At 41.4% G+C, this 18,356-nt stretch overlaps 1 protein-coding gene across 2 annotated transcripts in view; it reads right to left on the bottom strand.

Annotated features, from left to right (window-relative positions):
• Nucleotides 1-506: 506 nt before the first annotated feature.
• LOC106949049 (F-box/WD repeat-containing protein 7) overlaps nucleotides 507-18,356 on the bottom strand; it is a 62,276-nt gene continuing 44,426 nt past the window's right edge. For both annotated transcript variants that reach the window (XM_015035029.1, XM_015035030.1), the window contains exons 8-11: nucleotides 10,425-10,606; nucleotides 8,502-8,727; nucleotides 6,933-7,143; nucleotides 507-2,143 (exon numbers count right to left, since the gene is read on the bottom strand). In XM_015035029.1, the coding sequence (XP_014890515.1) occupies nucleotides 1,875-2,143; nucleotides 6,933-7,143; nucleotides 8,502-8,727; nucleotides 10,425-10,606 (888 nt within the window). In that variant the 3' untranslated portion in view covers nucleotides 507-1,874. The remainder of the gene's footprint in view (nucleotides 2,144-6,932; nucleotides 7,144-8,501; nucleotides 8,728-10,424; nucleotides 10,607-18,356) is intronic.

Here is an 18,356-nt window from a genome sequence, read left to right as displayed (position 1 = left end):
AAAAGAAAAACCCACATTTTATTGCACTTAAGTTATAAGAAAATAAAATTCTAAGTGAATCAAACAAATACACAATCCCTTTCAGGTTTTTTTTGTCTGTTTTTAGTTTGTTTGTTTTTTTTGTTTTGTTTTTTTTGCTGTTTTTTGCCAGGCAGTTTTACATGAACTGAACAAAATAAAAACACCTGCAACAAATCTGATTTCTCAAACCAGATCATAAATTAAAAACAGACGGAGAAAACAACAGGAGGAGATAGAGCGAGATTGTTTTCTTTCTTTCTTTCTTTCTTTCTTTTTTTTTAATATACAGTGTTATACCACTTTCACAGTTCAGCTGGAGCTGTGACTCTGGGAGGTTTTGAGACGACTTGTTTTGGCTACAAGGTGTTTTGTCTGTGTTCGTTTCGGTGGAACACCGAGACGCTCCGCGGCCCGACCTGCCAGCTGATGCCTGATGGTGGTCTCCTCTGTTGCTTCAGACACCTGTGGAGGGGCAAAAGAAAAAAAAAAAAGAAAAAAAAAAAAGTCTCTCACACAGACATATGGGCCATTCTCTCATTCACAAGTTAAAATCAGTACATCTGTTAGTTTGATTTATTTTTTAACCTTTTTTGTTTTTTGAAGCCAGTCCTCCACGCAGCATTTCGACATTTTTCCCAAAGAACAGGCTGGAGAAGCGTTGTCCCGAGGAATGTGATAACAAGCTGCCAGCTAACACACTTTAACACACACACACACACACACACACACACGTTCTCTAACAGTGTTACAATTCCCCCTCGTTTGTGTCTCCTGTCAGTTTCTGTTGGACGCGCTCCCTCCTCGTAGCCTCAAACGCAGAGGCACGTTTGGCTCAAGTTTCAGTGGCAAAAAAAAAAACAAAAAAAAAAAAAAAAAAACCCCCCCCAAAAATGGTGATCACGTCACGTCATGTCGCCTTTCTGGTTTAAGTCCAAACGTACAGAGTCCTGTGAGGAATTTCGCCTGTGGACTAAAACGTCACAGCAAGTAGAAGCTCCATTCTCTGGTTCCGGTTCCTCTAGCAGCATTAGATTCAGTTTGGCCACTCGGGGGGGCGGGGGCAGGGTGGAGTCAGGGGGCGGGGTCAGTGGATAGTAGAGGTGTTTGTCCTCAGCCCTCCAGCTTCTGAGGAAACCCCCCCCAGAGCTGAACAGCACTGACGGTAACAGAGACCGGACCGGATTCTTCCTCTAATACTGAAATTCTGCATGAAGCATAAAACCAACAACAACAAACAACAACAAAAAAAAACAAAAAACCTCTTCAGATCCTGAAATTCACAGTTGTGTTTATGTGGAGAAATCAGAAGTCCAGAAAACCGAGTGCAGAGCGATGAGAACGGAAACGGAGTGACGGAAACGGGCCGGACCACCCCGACGCCCCCCCACCACGTCCAGCAGCTCTTTGGGAGGAACTGTGAGGGGAAGCCAGTCATCATGGCCGTGTGATGACTGTATGCACACGCTCTGATAGGAGGGAGGGGATGGATGGGTGGGGGGGAGTTTTAAAAAATAATATCTCTCTGTACATCTGAAAATCTGTCCGACTCGAGCGAAAGCGGGTTCTCTGTGCGAAGCCGGCCGGTTTCAGGGGAGTTCGCTCTGTTTCTCCCTCCAGATCACCTTCAGCAGGAGTGGCCGGGGGTCAGAGGGGACTGGACTGAGTTTGTCCGTAGCAGGAACTCAAACGGGAGACGCGGACAGCGACGGGTTTTGTGATTGTAGACTCTCTGAGTGTAAATGAAGAGTTTTTGGGTCTCCGGGCTCCCGTCCCCCTCCTCTCTCTCTCTCTCTCTCTCTCTGTGGATCGCTCTCTTCGTCCTTCCACGGCATGTTCCCCTGCACCACTTCCTGTCACTTCATGTCCACGTCAAAGTCCAGCACCAGCAGCTTGGTTTCCTCCGTGCCGTTGCGGCTGCCCACGGCGCACACCAGCTTGGTGTTGGATGCCCGGATGCGCCACACCACGCCGCCGCTGCCGCCGCTCTCCAGGGTCACCAGGTTCCGGATGAACTCGCCCGTCTTCAGGTCCCACAGCTTGACAGTGCCGTCATCAGAGCTGGTGATGACAAAGTTCTTGTTGAACTGGAGGCACGTCACGGCACTCTGGTGCTTGTGGGGACCTGGACCAGACAGACAAAGGACGGTTAGGAGAAGACAGGACCAGGAATTTGTTTGGTGGCGTTTGGGCTTCAGCACACAAACTTCACCAGATGAGAAAAACCAAGAGAAACCGTCAAAAAATACACCAAGAAAACAACAGTAGTTGTGAAAATATGACTTTAAAATACTTCTGTTAGTTTAATAAATCACTGAACTGTTGTATCATCCTTCCAAACCTTCTCAGGTCTCCTGGTTCTGGTTCTGCTCTGCATCTCCAGAACCAGAACCAAATGAGGAGAAGCAGCATTCAGGTTCTATGCACCGCTAATCTGAAACAAACTTCCAGAAAACTGCAAAACAGCTGAAACACTGAGCTCCTATAAATTTATACTAAAACCTGCACAGATGTAATGGCACCAATCAACATGCAATGTTTATTGGTTTTGCAGTTGGTCACCTTATGATGCGTTTATGAATTTTTAAAATGTTTTCATGATGTAAATCACTTTAACTGCCTTGTTGATGAAATGTGATGGAATATTTTTGCAACAGTAGATTTTTAGTTTATTTTGAAACAGTTTGACATCACTTATGATGAATATTCAAAGTGCATGTTTGTCAATGTTTTGCCATCCAATTGGTCTTTCTGAGATGGCAGAGATCCAGCTCCAGAGTTTTGATCCAACTTTTTTGATTTAAATAATTTTCTATCATAACCTTGACCCCCTGCACCTTCCAGTTGCTCTGTGCTTCCTGCCAGAAGACGGGAAGAAATTGAGAAAATATGTACTGAAATATTAAACCTCTTCTGCTCAGTTCTGGTCTGATGCAGCGAGAGAACGGCTCACCGACACCTTCTGGGTTTTTTTCTTCTCATTCTAGTTTTTAGTGACAACTAAAATGAGATTTTCCAGCCCATCACTTACTTCCTCTGAACTTATGAACTGGTAACAGTCATTCCTTCAGCGGGAGGTGGAGCTCGGCTCGGTGTGTCTTGTGGACCATTTAAGTCAGTGTGAAAGCGAACACCTGAAAACTGCGTTTCTGTCATGTTGGACAATTTGTTTCTACAACAAGATCATGTCTGCTGGCCTGAAGAGAACTAGATTAATAAGCCAAGTTATAGTCCCAGTGATCAGAGCCAACGGCTGCGACTGGCATGGTTTCCACTGTCGTTTTGTTTCATATTAGTCTGTCTGGATCAGCGAGGTTTATCACCTCCTATAAAGCTTTACAGGAAAAATGTACTATTTTTTATTATTTTTTTTATCACTGAAGGTCCTGAAAAGTTTAGTTGGAACAGATCAGGAAGACTGAACATGCAATAAAAGCTGCTGCTAATGTAAGGGTGGGTGGATGGATGGAAACACCGATGATATCACTTAGTTTAAAATAATAATGAATTTAAAGGGGCAGTATTATGGGTTTTACAGCCACAAAGTGCCATTATAGCACAATCAAATAACTCTGCAACCTTCAGTTGTTATAATACATTTAATATATATGCATATATCAAGTATGACTTAAAAGACATTTTACTTTATAATTTAACATCTTGAAATTGGGCCTCTGACTCATTCAGACTCCTGCTCTTTCTGAAGCTCTGCCTTCCAGAAGTCATCACAACATGTCTCCTCTATTAACCCTTTAACAACATTTTTACCAGCATTGCACTGAGTAGCAGCTCCTATAATGAGCCCAACAGATGCCGTTCCGCCAGGTGTTTGCTAATTGCTGCTGGCTAGTCTGAAGGAGCTGAGTTGGGGGAGTCATGGAGGAGGGCTGCTCTGTGAGGCATAAGCACAGTAGCTTGGAAACTGCTGCTATAAGGAGGAGTTTCATCCTCGAAGGCGGTGCTAGGTCCATCCAGGTGTTTTGCACAACTTAATGGTTACCATGGAGAATAAAGGATTTCTCAAACATGTATGAAATAATCGAGGCAACACTCCAAGTATGTTTATCAGGAATAAACATACTTGGAATAACGTAATGTATGAGAATAACATAACAGGATGTAAAGCTAAAAAAGTGGATTTTACATAATGCTGCCCCTTTAAAGAATATTTCAGTGTGAGGATGAATTCTCTGGTTTGAGTCCCCTCCCTAAGAACCTATCCCTTAACCCCCACCTGCCCCCACCACCATGCTGGCCTCCTTTCTGACACTACAAAGCAGCTTCATCAGAACCTTCATCATGGTCCAGTGACAGTGAAGACCCTGTTGCTTCACTATGGTCTAATCAGAACACACTAATGACCGGCAGGAATCATCATGACCTCATTATTTGACCTACAAAGATCTGTAGCCCCTTCCTGCTGGAGCCCTCTCCTCCCCCGTCTCGTCTCTCCAGTCTCTCACTGGGGCATCTTTTTGTTCAGATGCTGTTCTGGCATGTGGGGGGCCAGCTCACTGGACTGCAGGCTGCTAATGAGGGCATTTAGAGACGGGGCACCAGTGACAGCCATGGGTATTCAGGAAAAGGACTTTGGTCTTACAGTGAGGCACTAAGTCCTGGTAATGGAGATAAAACTATTCAAATGGACACAAAGGACACAAGGGAACAAGCAGCAAGAGGAAGAAAAGAAGAACCAGGATCTCAACACACAGCAGGAGGATCTGTAACATCACTGATGTAACTCAAATCCTCAAAACGATGCTAGCGCCTGGTTGATCCACATCAACTTCAAAAGTTTTCTTTTCTCAAAAACAAAATGTTAGGTTGCTATGAAACTGGATCTGCATCAGAGGACAACATGGACTGAACACAGCTGGTCCGACTGAAACTGGGGGGAATCGGGTCAGTTTTTCAAGACCATTGAGCCGAGGTCCATGACTACACGGCCGCTCTTCAGTTGTCGTTCTATCGGCATCCAACGTATGATCAAAGTTTTAGGGTGCACTCACACCAGTCAAACTCTCGCTCTTTTGTCTAGAAAGTCCAGTCCGCTTGGTATGGGGAGGTGTGAACTTCATTCAGTTCAAATGAACTCTGGTGCGGTTTGAATGCATGTGTGAACATCAAGCGGAACAGAGACCGCTCCAAAAGCAGGAGGCAGACTATACCGCATGGCATTCTGGGTAAATGCAACACACAAATCTTGTGCTAGTGAAAGAAGTGGCTTCTGGACTTTGACCAAAGGCAAGAGAGAAATCCTACAACTGCTAAAATCTAGCGGCACTCCATTTTTGTTTACATTTTGTGAAGATGGAAGTTGCGCTCATGTCTTCCTCAGAGGTTTTCATGTTGATTCCTTCAGTAGTTCTTGGTGCAGCGCCACCACAGGCGAGGGGGAGAACAGGTTTTCCAAGGGTTTGGTTCATTTGAGTCAGTGCAGTGTGAAAGTGAACTGCAGCAGCTAAAAATGTAACAAATGAGTTTAGCCCCACCATCATTAGCTTTTACACAATATGATGGCTGTTTATTATGCTTCAATATTAGAAGGAGGTGAAGTGTGAAAGGAACAGAAAATATGTCACGGTATCAGTGTTTGCTAGAATATCTATGGCTGTAGAATAAATAGAAAATTTATCACCATCACAATGTTTTTACAAGGTTGTTACTGGACACACTTACAAAATACATTGGCTAAATATATAAAAGCAACACATTTGTACTGGGCATTCAATAACATACAGTCAAGCTCAGAATTATTCATACCCCCGGGATCTTTAGGTTGAAAGTAATCCTTTAATTTTACCAACATGTTTCCAACTGGAAGCAGCGTTGGTGTTTGGCAGCCATGCTCCTCCATTATGTCTGACGGACGTGATGCCAGCATGAATGTGATAGCAGCGGCTGTTTGCTACTGTCTGCATAATGATAACTAATAATCCTTTGACCTAGCAGCCGATCAACAAGCTCACGCTGCTTCCAGAAATCACCTGTGTTTCCCATGGCAACACAGCTCTGATTCTTCTGACCCGAGGTCAGCTGCAGTCCACGTACCGCACCACATGTTTACAACTTGTGTGGTTTTATCAGGAGATGTGAATTATTAAATACTCATCAATAATTTCTGCTGTACATCAAAGTTCTTCACAAAGGTGAGGATGCCCACATTTTCATCAATAATAAAACAATCATCTTCAGGTTCTCCTGAAGTAAACAGCTAAGCAGATGTTTCTACCTCAAGTGAACAAACAGAAGATTTATCAACCCTAAGGGTCAGATAAGTTACTTCCATCCCTGGTGCTTATAATCTTTTATTTGTGCCATCAAAGCTGCAGTATGACACTTTTACAAAAATACTTTTTTTGCCCCATATTTTTGAAAACTGTCACCATGTTGTGATAGTGCAATATGAGAAACATAATCTGTGAAAAATAAAGCTTCTCCACTTCCTCACAGTGCTGCTGTTGCCATCTGAGGAAATACATTGCTCCAGGTCAAAACCAACCAATCAGAGCGAGGAGGAGGGTCTTAGCTTAGGTATTAGGTCAATTAACTTTGTGAACGCACTGCTAAATGAGTTAATGGTGGAAAAATAACTAACCACCACAGAAAAACTGTTTACCGCCATCATTAGAGGCCACAGTAATGATGGCATTGGTAGCATGCTATATTATGGTGAACTAGCTGGAAAGAGCCAGTGGGAGAGGGTGAGGATGAGAGTGATTAACAGCACTAAAACGCTCCTCCTGGCTCTGATTGGCTATTACTGACTGAGTGGTGTATTTATGCAGTTAGTGCTGGAGCTCGATTTTTTTTTCACAGATTACCTGTCTTACGATATGACATGATAATTTTAACAAATATGTAAAAAAAAAAAAAAAAAAAAGGGAGTGAAAGCAGCAGCCATGTGTGTTCACCTTGCAGCGTTTGGAGACACTGGCCCGTCTTGATGTCCCAGATCTTAACAGTGGAGTCTGCGTTGCCTGAGACCAGGATGTTGTCTTTCAGCTCCATGCCGCTGGTGAGGGACTGGTGACCCGTCAGGGTGTGGATGCAGTTCCCCGTCTCCACGTCCCAGACCCTGATGGACGTGTCCAGGGAGCCGCTCACGACGTGGATCCCGTCAAACTGGGAGAATCAAAACGATCGCTTTAAATATATTCAGGCAGGGTAACTGCAGCTGGCAGCTGATTGCAAAAAAAAAAAAAAACATTTAGCTGAAGCGGCGTTCTTGCTTACAAACTTTTGATTAAACTCATTGAAAGGGATTGAATTTTATTGATCTGCCGGAGCTCATCTTTTTTGTCTGTATGTCCAGTAGAAGGAAGAGCAGTTACAGTCTTACAAAGAGGAGGCGACACAAAATCCATCTATTAGAGTAAACAGATTGGTCATTACTCATTGGAGAACATCTTAAAGACAGAAAACCGCTTTCATTTATACAAAATTTAAAAACTACATAGCAAATTAAATCAACATAACTGAGTTCCAAACATGATTGAAGTTCCCCACCAACTTCTTCATAACAAACCAAACTGGTGTCAAATGTTTGTGCTACGTTTATGCAGCAATGTTTTTTGTTTGCAAAATGGATTTTGCAAAAAAAAAAAAAGTTTGCCATTTTGGAATGGATTTTTCCATCTTCCTTAAATTGGGGAAATCATTTTAAAGATTTTTTCCAGAAGTCCTGAAATGTCAACCAATTCTCTTCACATTTCAACTAAATTTGTGTCAACTGCTACATTTTTTTAGCTGCAAAAAATAGAAAAAAAAAATCAATTTTGTTTGATTTTGTTGATGTGTGAGGAGGATATATTTTGATATATTTTGCTGCACAAGCCAGCAAAATGTAGCAGAGTTGATTTGCGGGGCTGGAAACATTTATTGATATATAAATTATTAGTATCTTTAAAATGATAGCAGCACAAACAAATATTTGCACAAACCACCAGTAATGTAGCACATTTACCAGTTGATTTGGTAAATGTCGAGGGCTTGGTCCACTTTTCATGATGTCTGGAAACATTTATTAATCCATCTGAAAACATGGTCTGAGTTTATGGGGTAGGAGTTCAAAAGTTTCTTACTCTTTTTCAAGCATGTTAAGATTATTGTGGTACAAAATAACTTTTGCATTCCTTTTTCATGACTGTTCTTTTATTAAGCTATTATGTTCAAACTAAAATAGATAAATAAAAATGAATAAAAACATATTAAAAGAAGTTTCTAGAGGTCATGAAAGGTCGACCAGCCAGTCCAAATTTGCAAAATTCAACAAAATGTGATGTTAATAAACTGTGCTACATTTGTGTAGCAACAATTTTCATTTCTCCTCTGACATTTTAAAGATCTTAACAAATGTTTCCAGAAGTCACAAAAGATCAACCAGCCTTCCCAAATTCACTTTGGTGAAATTTAAACGGCACACAAAGCGTGAGAAAGACACACGCCACCTAGAGGCGGCTCTTGGAGCTGACTCAGCTCACCTGTAAGGAGTACACTCTGTTGGTGTGGCCCTGCAGCGTGTGGAGGCAGGTCTCCGTCTCTGGGTCCCACACTTTGACCATGAAGTCGTAGGCCCCGCTGACCACCCGCCGTCCGTCGTACTGGACGCAGCGCACCGCTGCCACGTGGCCCATAAGGACGTGTAAACACTGACCCGTCTCGATGTCCCAGACACGAAGCGTGGCGTCACGAGAGCCACTGACCACCCTGCGGATCAACCGCAAACACAGACGTGGCGATTCAGCTTCAGTAGCAAAACTCTGTTTAAATTGCTTCAGAAATATTCAGATTAGATGTTCATGTAGTTCAAGTTCAAAAATAGTAACTTGTTTTATATTGTGATATACATCAATATCAACATATCGTCACCTACCTAAAATATAAAAAACACATTTTTAGGCAAAAAAAAAAAAAAAAAAATCACTTTTGTCAGAAAGTAACTTAGGCCATTATTTTAGGAAGGTGGCAATATGAAAACTTTTATTCTGACAGGATATTATTTTTCCATATCCACCCAGGCTTGATAATGATTTTCTAAGATTCAACATTGTCCATCGGTCATCAGTTAAACAGCGGCAGCATCCTGCAACATTCATGTTCACACTTGAAAGTACAGAATGTGCTCCTTAGTTCAAACGGCCGCCTCGAGCCACGTCTTCACGACAGACGGCAATATGATCGTAGGTTAGGAGGAAGACGGGTTTCAAAGTGTAGAGTCTGGTCGCCGCCCCTCACAGTTTCACCTCGATCAGCCGTGAACTGAACAACGCAGACAAACACCTGCAAACCTTCCGGAGCATCTCGTAAATCGCTTAGATAGAAAATATTACAGCAATAACTACAAAGCTCACACTCTTTATTTAGTCAACGCCTCGCAGTGCTTTAAAAGATGGAAATCACTGACATGTTCTTTCCACCCGGTGAGTAATCAAATACTACACAAAAAAAAAAAAAAAAAAAAAAAAAAAAAACTCGGCTGGCCCCGAGGCAAAAAGAGCACTTCTGAATCTCCAGAGTGCTGCAGCGTGAACAAGTGAGCAGCAGTTCACTTAAGACGCCTCACAGGCTCCGTTTATTCGCTGTGAAAGCGCGAGCTGCCTGTTGCAGAGGCAGGAGAACTGCTACAGGCCTCTGCTCCAGAGCTGTTGTTGCTCTTTCTGCCTGATTGCTCTGCCGGTTGTTCATCACAAGGAACAGGAATAAACGACTACAGGCTCATTTTTTTTTTATTTTTATTTTTTTACAGTTGGCACTAAGCAGGTGTCAACCATGATGAGCTTAGTATGAAGATAAAGACATAATGGCTGCAGGAGTATATTTAGTCTGTGTTTTAATAAATCATACCAAACCAGAAAATCTTATTTATTAAAATATTTGTGAACTAAACATACATTGTTTTGCTCTAGAATGTTACACTGTATGAACTGTAGGGATGCACTGATTATGCTTTTTCACTTCCGATACCGATACAGATATCTGAGGTCCAATATCAATCTGATACAACCCCCTCAAACCCCCCCAAAAAAAACAGTGCTGAATTGACTTAAAACATTTCTTTCCCTTTCTTTTTTTTTTAAACACAGACATAAATGTACTGAAATACTAATTTATTTGATAACTCTGCACCAGTAAAACACACTTGCATACACCAATAGCTTCACAAGTTTGGTCAACACTTAAAGATAACTCTAATTTGTTCAGTCGGTGCTAAATAGATCTGCCCTCATGGATTGGCCACATTGTTACAGAAATCCAACCTAGAATGTGTTTCGATATTGACACCGATACAGATATTAAAATCGGATAGGTGGATTTCTAAAGGACTCAGTTCCTATTAGAAAACGGTAACAGAATGTCTCCTGAAGCACAGCAGTCAGAGGCTGATGGGCAGATCGGCTTCCTACCTTTTCTCGTGTAGGTGCATGCAGCGTACTGTTGAGGTATGCCCGTAGAGGGTGTGGATACATTCTCCCGTCTCTGCATTCCAAACCTTGAGCGTGCGATCGGTGGAGCCGCTGATGATGATGTTGTCTCGCATCTGGGACGACCACACGCCCCCGGTGTGGCCCACCAATGTCCGTAAACACTATGGGGGGTGGGGTGGGGGACACAGAGACAGAGTCATGACTCCTCGCCGCCTTCCGGAGGACTGGCCCCCCGGTCTGCATTTACACACACCAGCATCAGGTTCACAACTGGAAATCTCATTTGGGATTTCATTTGCCGTCGACCTCATGTTGCCTTCGGGGGATGGGAGGGGAAAAAGAAAGAAAAATTCAATTTCTGTGACCCTTTATTGGAAGAAAGGCCTGCTGCACGCCGCTCCTGCTCACGGGCAAAATACCCCGTTCCTCAGCCAGCTGTTAGAATCACTCTGACTTATCTGTTTGAAAGGCAGACAATTCATTGTTGTTGAGAAAGGGGCTGACAACCGTCCTCAATAAAACACGTCCATTCATCCTCATTAGGGATGCCTGATTAGCTATTGATTACAGCAGTTATGGAAATCTTTCTGATCAATTGAATTTGCGTCTCTGCAGTTTGTCCCACGTTTGGGTCGATTTAATTATCCTAAATGCATTAAAGTGAAACTCTGGCAGTGAGGTTTGGGTGGGTGGGGGACAGCAGCTGTGGTTCTCTGAGCGTCAGGCTGAAGCTTGTCGCTCTGCTGTAGAACATGTGACCTCTGACTGCGCCTGATAAGCTCCAGCTGAAGGGAACATCGGTGCAGATAGAGGAGTGAAAATGAAGCGGCAGACTTTCCTTCTCCTGTGAGGGACAGAGGACCTTCACTGACCGCTGTACGCGACCGTAACGTCCAGTTACAATATCTTATCTTGCTTCACTGCACGCACTTTCTACACTTCAAGCAAGCTGCATCCAAACAAACACCTCTCCAACCTTCTTTTTGTTTTGCTTCTTTTATCATAAGTTGCTCACATCAAGCTGAGGTTCTTTGAACCTTTGGCAATGTTATGCTGTTTCCATCTAGATAGAATCATTTTATAGCACTATCAAGTAACTATGTTATTACCCTCAGTTGTTACAAAAATGTTGTATCAAATATGAATTAAAAGAAATTTGACTTTGTAATTTAATGCCTTGAAATTGGGTGTCTGTCTCTTTAAGAAACTCCTGCTCTTTCTGAAACTCCGCCTTCAGGAAGTCATCACAACATCTCTCGCCTGTTAACCCATTAAAAACATTTTTATCCAGAGTTGCACTGAGAAGTAGCTCATATAATGAGCTCAGTAGATGTGAAGTTCAACGAGGAACTGCTAATTGCTGCTGGCTAGTCTGAAGGAGCTGAATGGGAAGGTGGAGCTTTGTCATTGAAGGTTGGGCTAGGTCCATCCAGGCATTCTGGACATCTGAATAGTAGCATTCAGCAAGTCAATTTTACATAATACTGCCCTTTTAAGGAGTTGCTTCGTTTCATTTTTAAGTCACTCTATTAACAAATAACCTATTCAGACAAAGGAAGTCCTAAACTGGAGACATGAACCCGTCTACTGAAGTCCATACATGATAGACAACTCTCTAAAGAGACATTTTTAATCTGGCTCTTTGTTCCCGTCAGTTGGTATCAACTTTGCTCCCCATTTCATTTGTTGAGTCAATACAAAAATGGCCAAAGATACCAGACGTGAGAATGCTGGAATCTAACACACAACCTTCCAACTTAAAGCCAACTATAGCATAACTAAAGCCGTTTTAAAACTGCAGGGTATGAGGAGCGTGTCTGTAGAGCAGTAGACTGCAGACCAGGCCACCTGAACAGAAACACATTTTTTGACAGTTTGGGGTTTGATACTGAGAGGGCTGCACCTTTATGTAATTTGCGGTGGACACATGCGGATGCAGGATTCACCGGGTGAATTAAAGCTTCAGAGGGAAGCTCAGAACAAGAATCCGTGTGATTAGAGCTCCTCAAACACTGCGTGGGAAGAGACTACGTCTGAGATGAACGTCTCAGCAATCCAACGTTAAACAAGCCTCTCCCTGAGAATGAAGGAAGATTAACGTTTTCACTCAAACTGTGAACGCCCACTTTAAAGACGCAGCTGCTGATGCAGATCTACAGAAGAGGGTCAATTGTGTCTCTGCGTTAAATATCAATAAAGAAATGTACTTTTTATGAACGTTGTGGGGAGTATAATAAGGATAAACGAAGCCAAATATATGTTGAGCGAAGATTAACCCTGTAAGACTGTGCTGTAATATTATGTCTCAGTTTTTAAAAAAACGCTATAAATGTTGATTTTTCTTCTGGTTTTTACTCAAATTTAAAGATGGAACTCTATTATTCAGTCTGTAATGCTACCGGATGGGAAATCGGCAATAAGCAGTAAATCAGTTTAATCGCATGATAAATTAAAACGACCTTAATCATTTCCATTTGCATAATTTATTGTTTTTCTTTTTTTCACCAAAATCTGATTGACTAAAGTCTTAGGTCTGGTGTGTTGGTTTTTTTGAAAGACAATTTTGTTTAATAAAACAAAAATAATTTCATTTGCTCTTTCTGTTGTTTTATTTATTTTGCATATTTAAAATGTCTTATAATTGTATTACCGTGTCATTACCATTATAACATAAGAAAATATTCTCACAGCAACAATATTACCGTTTATCGCAATAACTTCTGGGACAATTCATCACCCAGGAAACGTTGTTATCCTGACAGGCCTAACTCTAAATAATGCTTAGAACATATTTTTTGTGCAACCCTTGTACAAAAACTAAATAATTTCATTATATAAGATTACATTTTCAAGAGACATTACAAAAGAAAAGTCTGAAAACACATTTTTGTCTCAAAAATACTTGTAACCAGCTATCAACATGGTTGAACTGTTTTCTTTCCCCGTATGTTTTCTATGTTCAGATGTTCCTGGGTTTTATAACAGCCAGAGGTGAGGAACAAGATTCTACCTATTTACAACCAAACGCCACATCATTCAAAGATTATTGAGGATTAATGTTTCATCTTCATACCAGACAGCCTGAAACAAGAACGACAGGAGAAAGAGGTTAGAAATGTTACGCGTCAGTCTCAGGGGGTGGAAAAGCCTCAAAGCCAAAGTTACAAACACATAAAAGAAACACGCTCTAACACGTGGAAGCTGAATAAATGTTTATTCTGCTCTGCCTCCAGGACACTGAAAGATCCAGAAACGCCAACGAACTGCTAAAGCTGTCTAGGAGACATGTTTCACCTTCACGTCTTATCGTCACATCAAATAAAAGAGTTTATATGTGTCAGTGGGGACGACTAGAGTTAATTATTCCTCCTTATATATTGGGTACAGTCATGAAATGTATAAAATGCTTTGAAAAAAATCCTTATCCAAACAAAGATTAAATGTTTCTTTAAAAACAATCAATAGCAATCAATACTGACATCTGGCTTCCTGTATGCCATTATTTCCAACCATTCTTGCATTAGTTTGGTGTGGAGTGCTTTAGACAGTAATTTAATATTGTGCAATAAAAACATGAGTACGTCCTCTTTCGATATAGAGCAGTAGTCATCACACCTGACTGAGCCTGAGGCTGTGATTGTTCAGTACAGGAAACAGAAAGCTAATGCTAACATAACACCCCTCCCGTTGGATGAGATGCCAGCAGCCTACTGTGTTTTTCAGCTAAAAATGTTTAAAGTTAACAAAAAATGTGAAAATGTAACGTGGTATTTACGTGTTATGAGAAGACATTAGCAACAATACCTAAACAACAAATATAACAAATGTTTCATCCTTTATCCATGACTTGTCACTTTCTTTGCCGGAGTTGTTAGCTTGCAGACCATTAAAGACAGGAAGTGACTACAAAGTTCCAGTGAATTAAAAAAAATAAATAAATACATGTGACCTCAATCTTCCTCTGTGTTCACATACTGACCGTACTATGTTGCCATTGTGCTTCTAACAGTTCTACTTAAGAGACTTTATCCCATCTCTGCTTACTGGTGAATAAAAGAACCTTTAATAAACAGACAAACAACATTTAGCCTGTTGTGGGAGCAAGTGAAGCCCAGTGGGAAACTCTGCTTAGTATGCATTATATTTTCATTGAAGTCAATAACCTGCTCCAAACATTTAAATAAAACAATAATGACTCTGTATAAATTCCCCAGTCTTAAATTATCAGTGATAGCCTCAGAAGAAGCAAGCTGCAACATTTGTCTTGTTGATGGAAAGAACAGGGTAAAGCGCGGACCACTGCAGCTCCCCAGCGGACACGCCCCCTCTTCCCTGGATGCAACATCAGTCCACTGGTCTGCCATCTTAAATCTCCGTGACAGCCGAGCCTGCTGCTGACAGGCACCCCAAGGACAAGCTGTGCTCTGTTAAACACAAGGCAGCCACCTTTGAAGCGCTGAGATGTGTGTGCACCTGTTAGTGTGTGTGGATGGAAGACTGACAGCTCCAGCCCGAGCCCGAGACACGCCGAGACAAAAGGTTCCTCCACTAAAGACAGCATCTTTAAACACCTCCATGGGAACAAGTTAGCAGCAAAACTACTTTCATGAAGACAAATACAAGGCAGTTTTGTTTACCTTGTCTTTTTCCTTTATACTCACAAATATTGAGATAATAAGAGTTAATTTTCTGATTGTCTCTCAGCGTGGGTTCGATTTAGCGTTTCATCCAAAAATATAATCCAAGGAGAGAACAAATGGAGCAAAACAAAACATAAAAATGAGCAGGAATTAGCTGCTCTAATTTGTTGAAAATATGAACATTTAGATCACGTCTCTAACTCGCTCATATTTGATAGGGGCAGGATTTCACATAGATGAGTTTAATAACTATAATATAATATTTAGAGACCTGCTGGGTTGATGGCAGATCAACAGCTCTTGGTTTCCTTCATCACAGGCCAACTCTTCCCCTATCCTGTTTTAATTCAATTGTATTCAAAAAATTAAAAGTTGTTGTAGCTCATTTCAAGAGTTATTGTAGATGGTGATGGAAGAAATGCTAGAGAACAACTTTACTGTTGCTCCTCTGACGTCATATATCAGAAGGACTTTTGTTCGAACCAAATTTATGCTTTAGAAAAATGTGGAGACCAAAAATCAGGCTGGCTGCATTGGTTAAACATGTAAAAATAAACTGCAACAAACCTTTTTTCAAATGATTTAGAAAGTGCAATTAGGAATTCTAAGTATGATGTAAAATAAAGAACACTCAGAGCACAAAGCATAGAATTAGACTAAATAGATTTGCCTTTATGGATTGGGCTTGTTGTCACTGATACCCGATCAAGAATTTTTGTCAATATCAGGACCGATACAGAAACTAATATCAGTGAATTTCTCTTAAACACGCCTGATTGCTCCACAGGTAACACTTGAAGGTGAAACCATATAACGGGTAAAGACTAATAAAGGCTGGCAACAGAGAAGAAGGAGGAATGATGAGAGCTTGGACTCTTATAGGATTTTTACTTTGGTTTTATGAGCATCGACAGACGGTTCACTGAAAGGGTTGACTCAGCCTCACTGACTGTTCTTTTAGAAGCATTGGGGTGGGAGGATGGGAGTGTGAGGGGGCAGTGTGGTCTGACTGCAGCACCCAAACAAACAGATTCCAGCTCGTTTTTCTGCTACAAGCAAACAATGGTGAGGCAGTTCAAACGCTGCAGGCGACGAGCCGGCCAGTCTGAATGAAGGTGGTTCATCCTGCTGCTGCGATTCACTGCACACTCCTTCCCCCAACATGCAGCCGCTGAGCTCGTAACTCAGCAACCTGCCAACTAGACGTTTGGGTTTTAGTGAAGCAGAGCCAAAGCCAGCTCCCTACCCGTCGGATCACCTTGGCGAGATCGACTCAGATCAGCAAATGCTGTGACTGGTGGGTTTATAATTAGCCATGGGCCCAGAGCCAACATTAGCATATGTAAAGGAGAATCTTTACATCCATAAAAAGCATTCCCCTCACCCCCACCATATGCCAAGAATGCCAAAAATCCATAACTGAATGAAAATGCACAGCATAGATACCTATAGGCAAGTTGCATGTTATTATTTACATCTGGAAATGTTGTGCAACGCTGGAGGGAAAAAAGTTAATTCTTTTACTTGCCATCTGTAACCGCGTTGAGGCGGTAGAACAATTCAGTTAACTAAATGAAACATGGAGACGTAGGTATTAATTTGGCGTCACAGCAAAGGGAAAAATAACACAGACAAACCATTGAACAACTAAAAACCACTCGGATTCTTATTTTGTCTTCTTCTCTGTCAACTAAGCTGTAGGTCGCTTTTTTTTTTACTGAACCACAACACTCTCAATTCCACAGCACATCTACATGTTAAAGTTGTCAAAGTCAAGCTAGCACACTTGTCATACTTTCCTCTTCATCTTTTTTTTTTTTATTAAAATTTACACCTGACCTGTGAAATGTCATAATCTTGTATGCAGCAAAGCTCCACACCCTTTTCTCTTTTATACATCACTCATTATATTGACGACTTGACAGCTAGTCATCGTCAGTAAGCAGTGTTTTTGCCCTCCAGCAGAGAGCCGAAGGATGGGATCTAACACGCATGGAGTCGCATTGCAACGCGTCTATAAAGAACAAAGATGGTTCCCGAATATGGATCTAATATTATGAAGAACAAAAACACAAGATATGTTCCATTTGTGTGCTTAGATGATCATTATAGATTATTGGTTAAACAGGAGTCCAACAGGGAGGCATAAACACTGATCTGCAACCTCTCCACACCTCCACCTCCTTTTTAATAAAGCAGCAGCTCAGTGTGACCGCTCCAGCTCCTGCTATGAATACCAACAGTGTGTGCAGGCGGATGCTGTGGAGCAGCGCTGCGAAACGCATCAACGTAAGAAGCCAAAACAGACTGGTGAGGCTCTTCAGGAGAAGATTGGATCTGGATGCAGAGAAAAGTTTTGATCACCAGAGACACTGACAGCCTGCTGCTGTGAGTTCCTCCAGCTGAGACATGTGGTGAACATGCTGCCTTTCAAAACAACACAGGGCAAATCAAATATTTCTGTACATACGGCACTAGGAACAAGCAATCATAAAGTTTTTCATGTTTTTTTGCTGTATTTATTTCTTTTATGCCTGCGTGACTGTGAATCAAATCAACACTGAAAAGCAAACTATTTACTGTGAAAAATTTTGAGAATAAGTTTGATTTATCGTTGTCATTAAAAATTTTAGTTATTGACGGTAAACAAAACAAAACTAAGTATGATGTAAATGTTATTTTTGATATTTTCTCCACCGCTTGTTCCACGAGCAAATCAATAAATATCAGTAAATTTGAGAATCTGTTAATCAGTTACGGTGTGCAGCTTATTGATATAAATCATAATGTTTGGTGGTTTATTGTGTTTTATTCTGTCACCATTAAACAGAAATGCTTTTTTCTAACAGGATTTAATCTGCAACAACAGCAGAGTAAATATTTCTGGAAAGAGGAAAAGTCTCCACTGATCACAGCTGTTATTGAGAATCAGCTTTGATTCTGCATGATGTCACATTCACTGATCATTTCCTCAGAAGAACATCTGGGACTCCAACACCTCACACTTCATCAGCTAAACACACGCTTAGACCTGGGATGATTCAAGCTCATTCCTGACTGTCTTTCTTTTAAATGTGACCTGTAATGCTTCCTCAAACAGGTCATGATAGGTCTAGAGGCTATAAAGAACGTTCATCACGTTTTCTGCACAAAATCATTCCTAGATAATTAAATTTTAGTCTATTTTGAGCTCCTCTCATAATGTTTTAGGGCCTCTGTATCTTTAAATGCAAATAAGTTTTTGCTGGCCACACCTCCCCAACTCAACATT

The sequence above is a fragment of the Poecilia latipinna genome, unplaced genomic scaffold (assembly GCF_001443285.1).
Source record: "Poecilia latipinna isolate Pla-1442-1.1 unplaced genomic scaffold, P_latipinna-1.0 Scaffold321, whole genome shotgun sequence".
Taxonomy (NCBI): Eukaryota; Metazoa; Chordata; class Actinopteri; order Cyprinodontiformes; family Poeciliidae; genus Poecilia; species Poecilia latipinna.
This window is presented reverse-complemented; position numbering and strand designations above follow the sequence as displayed.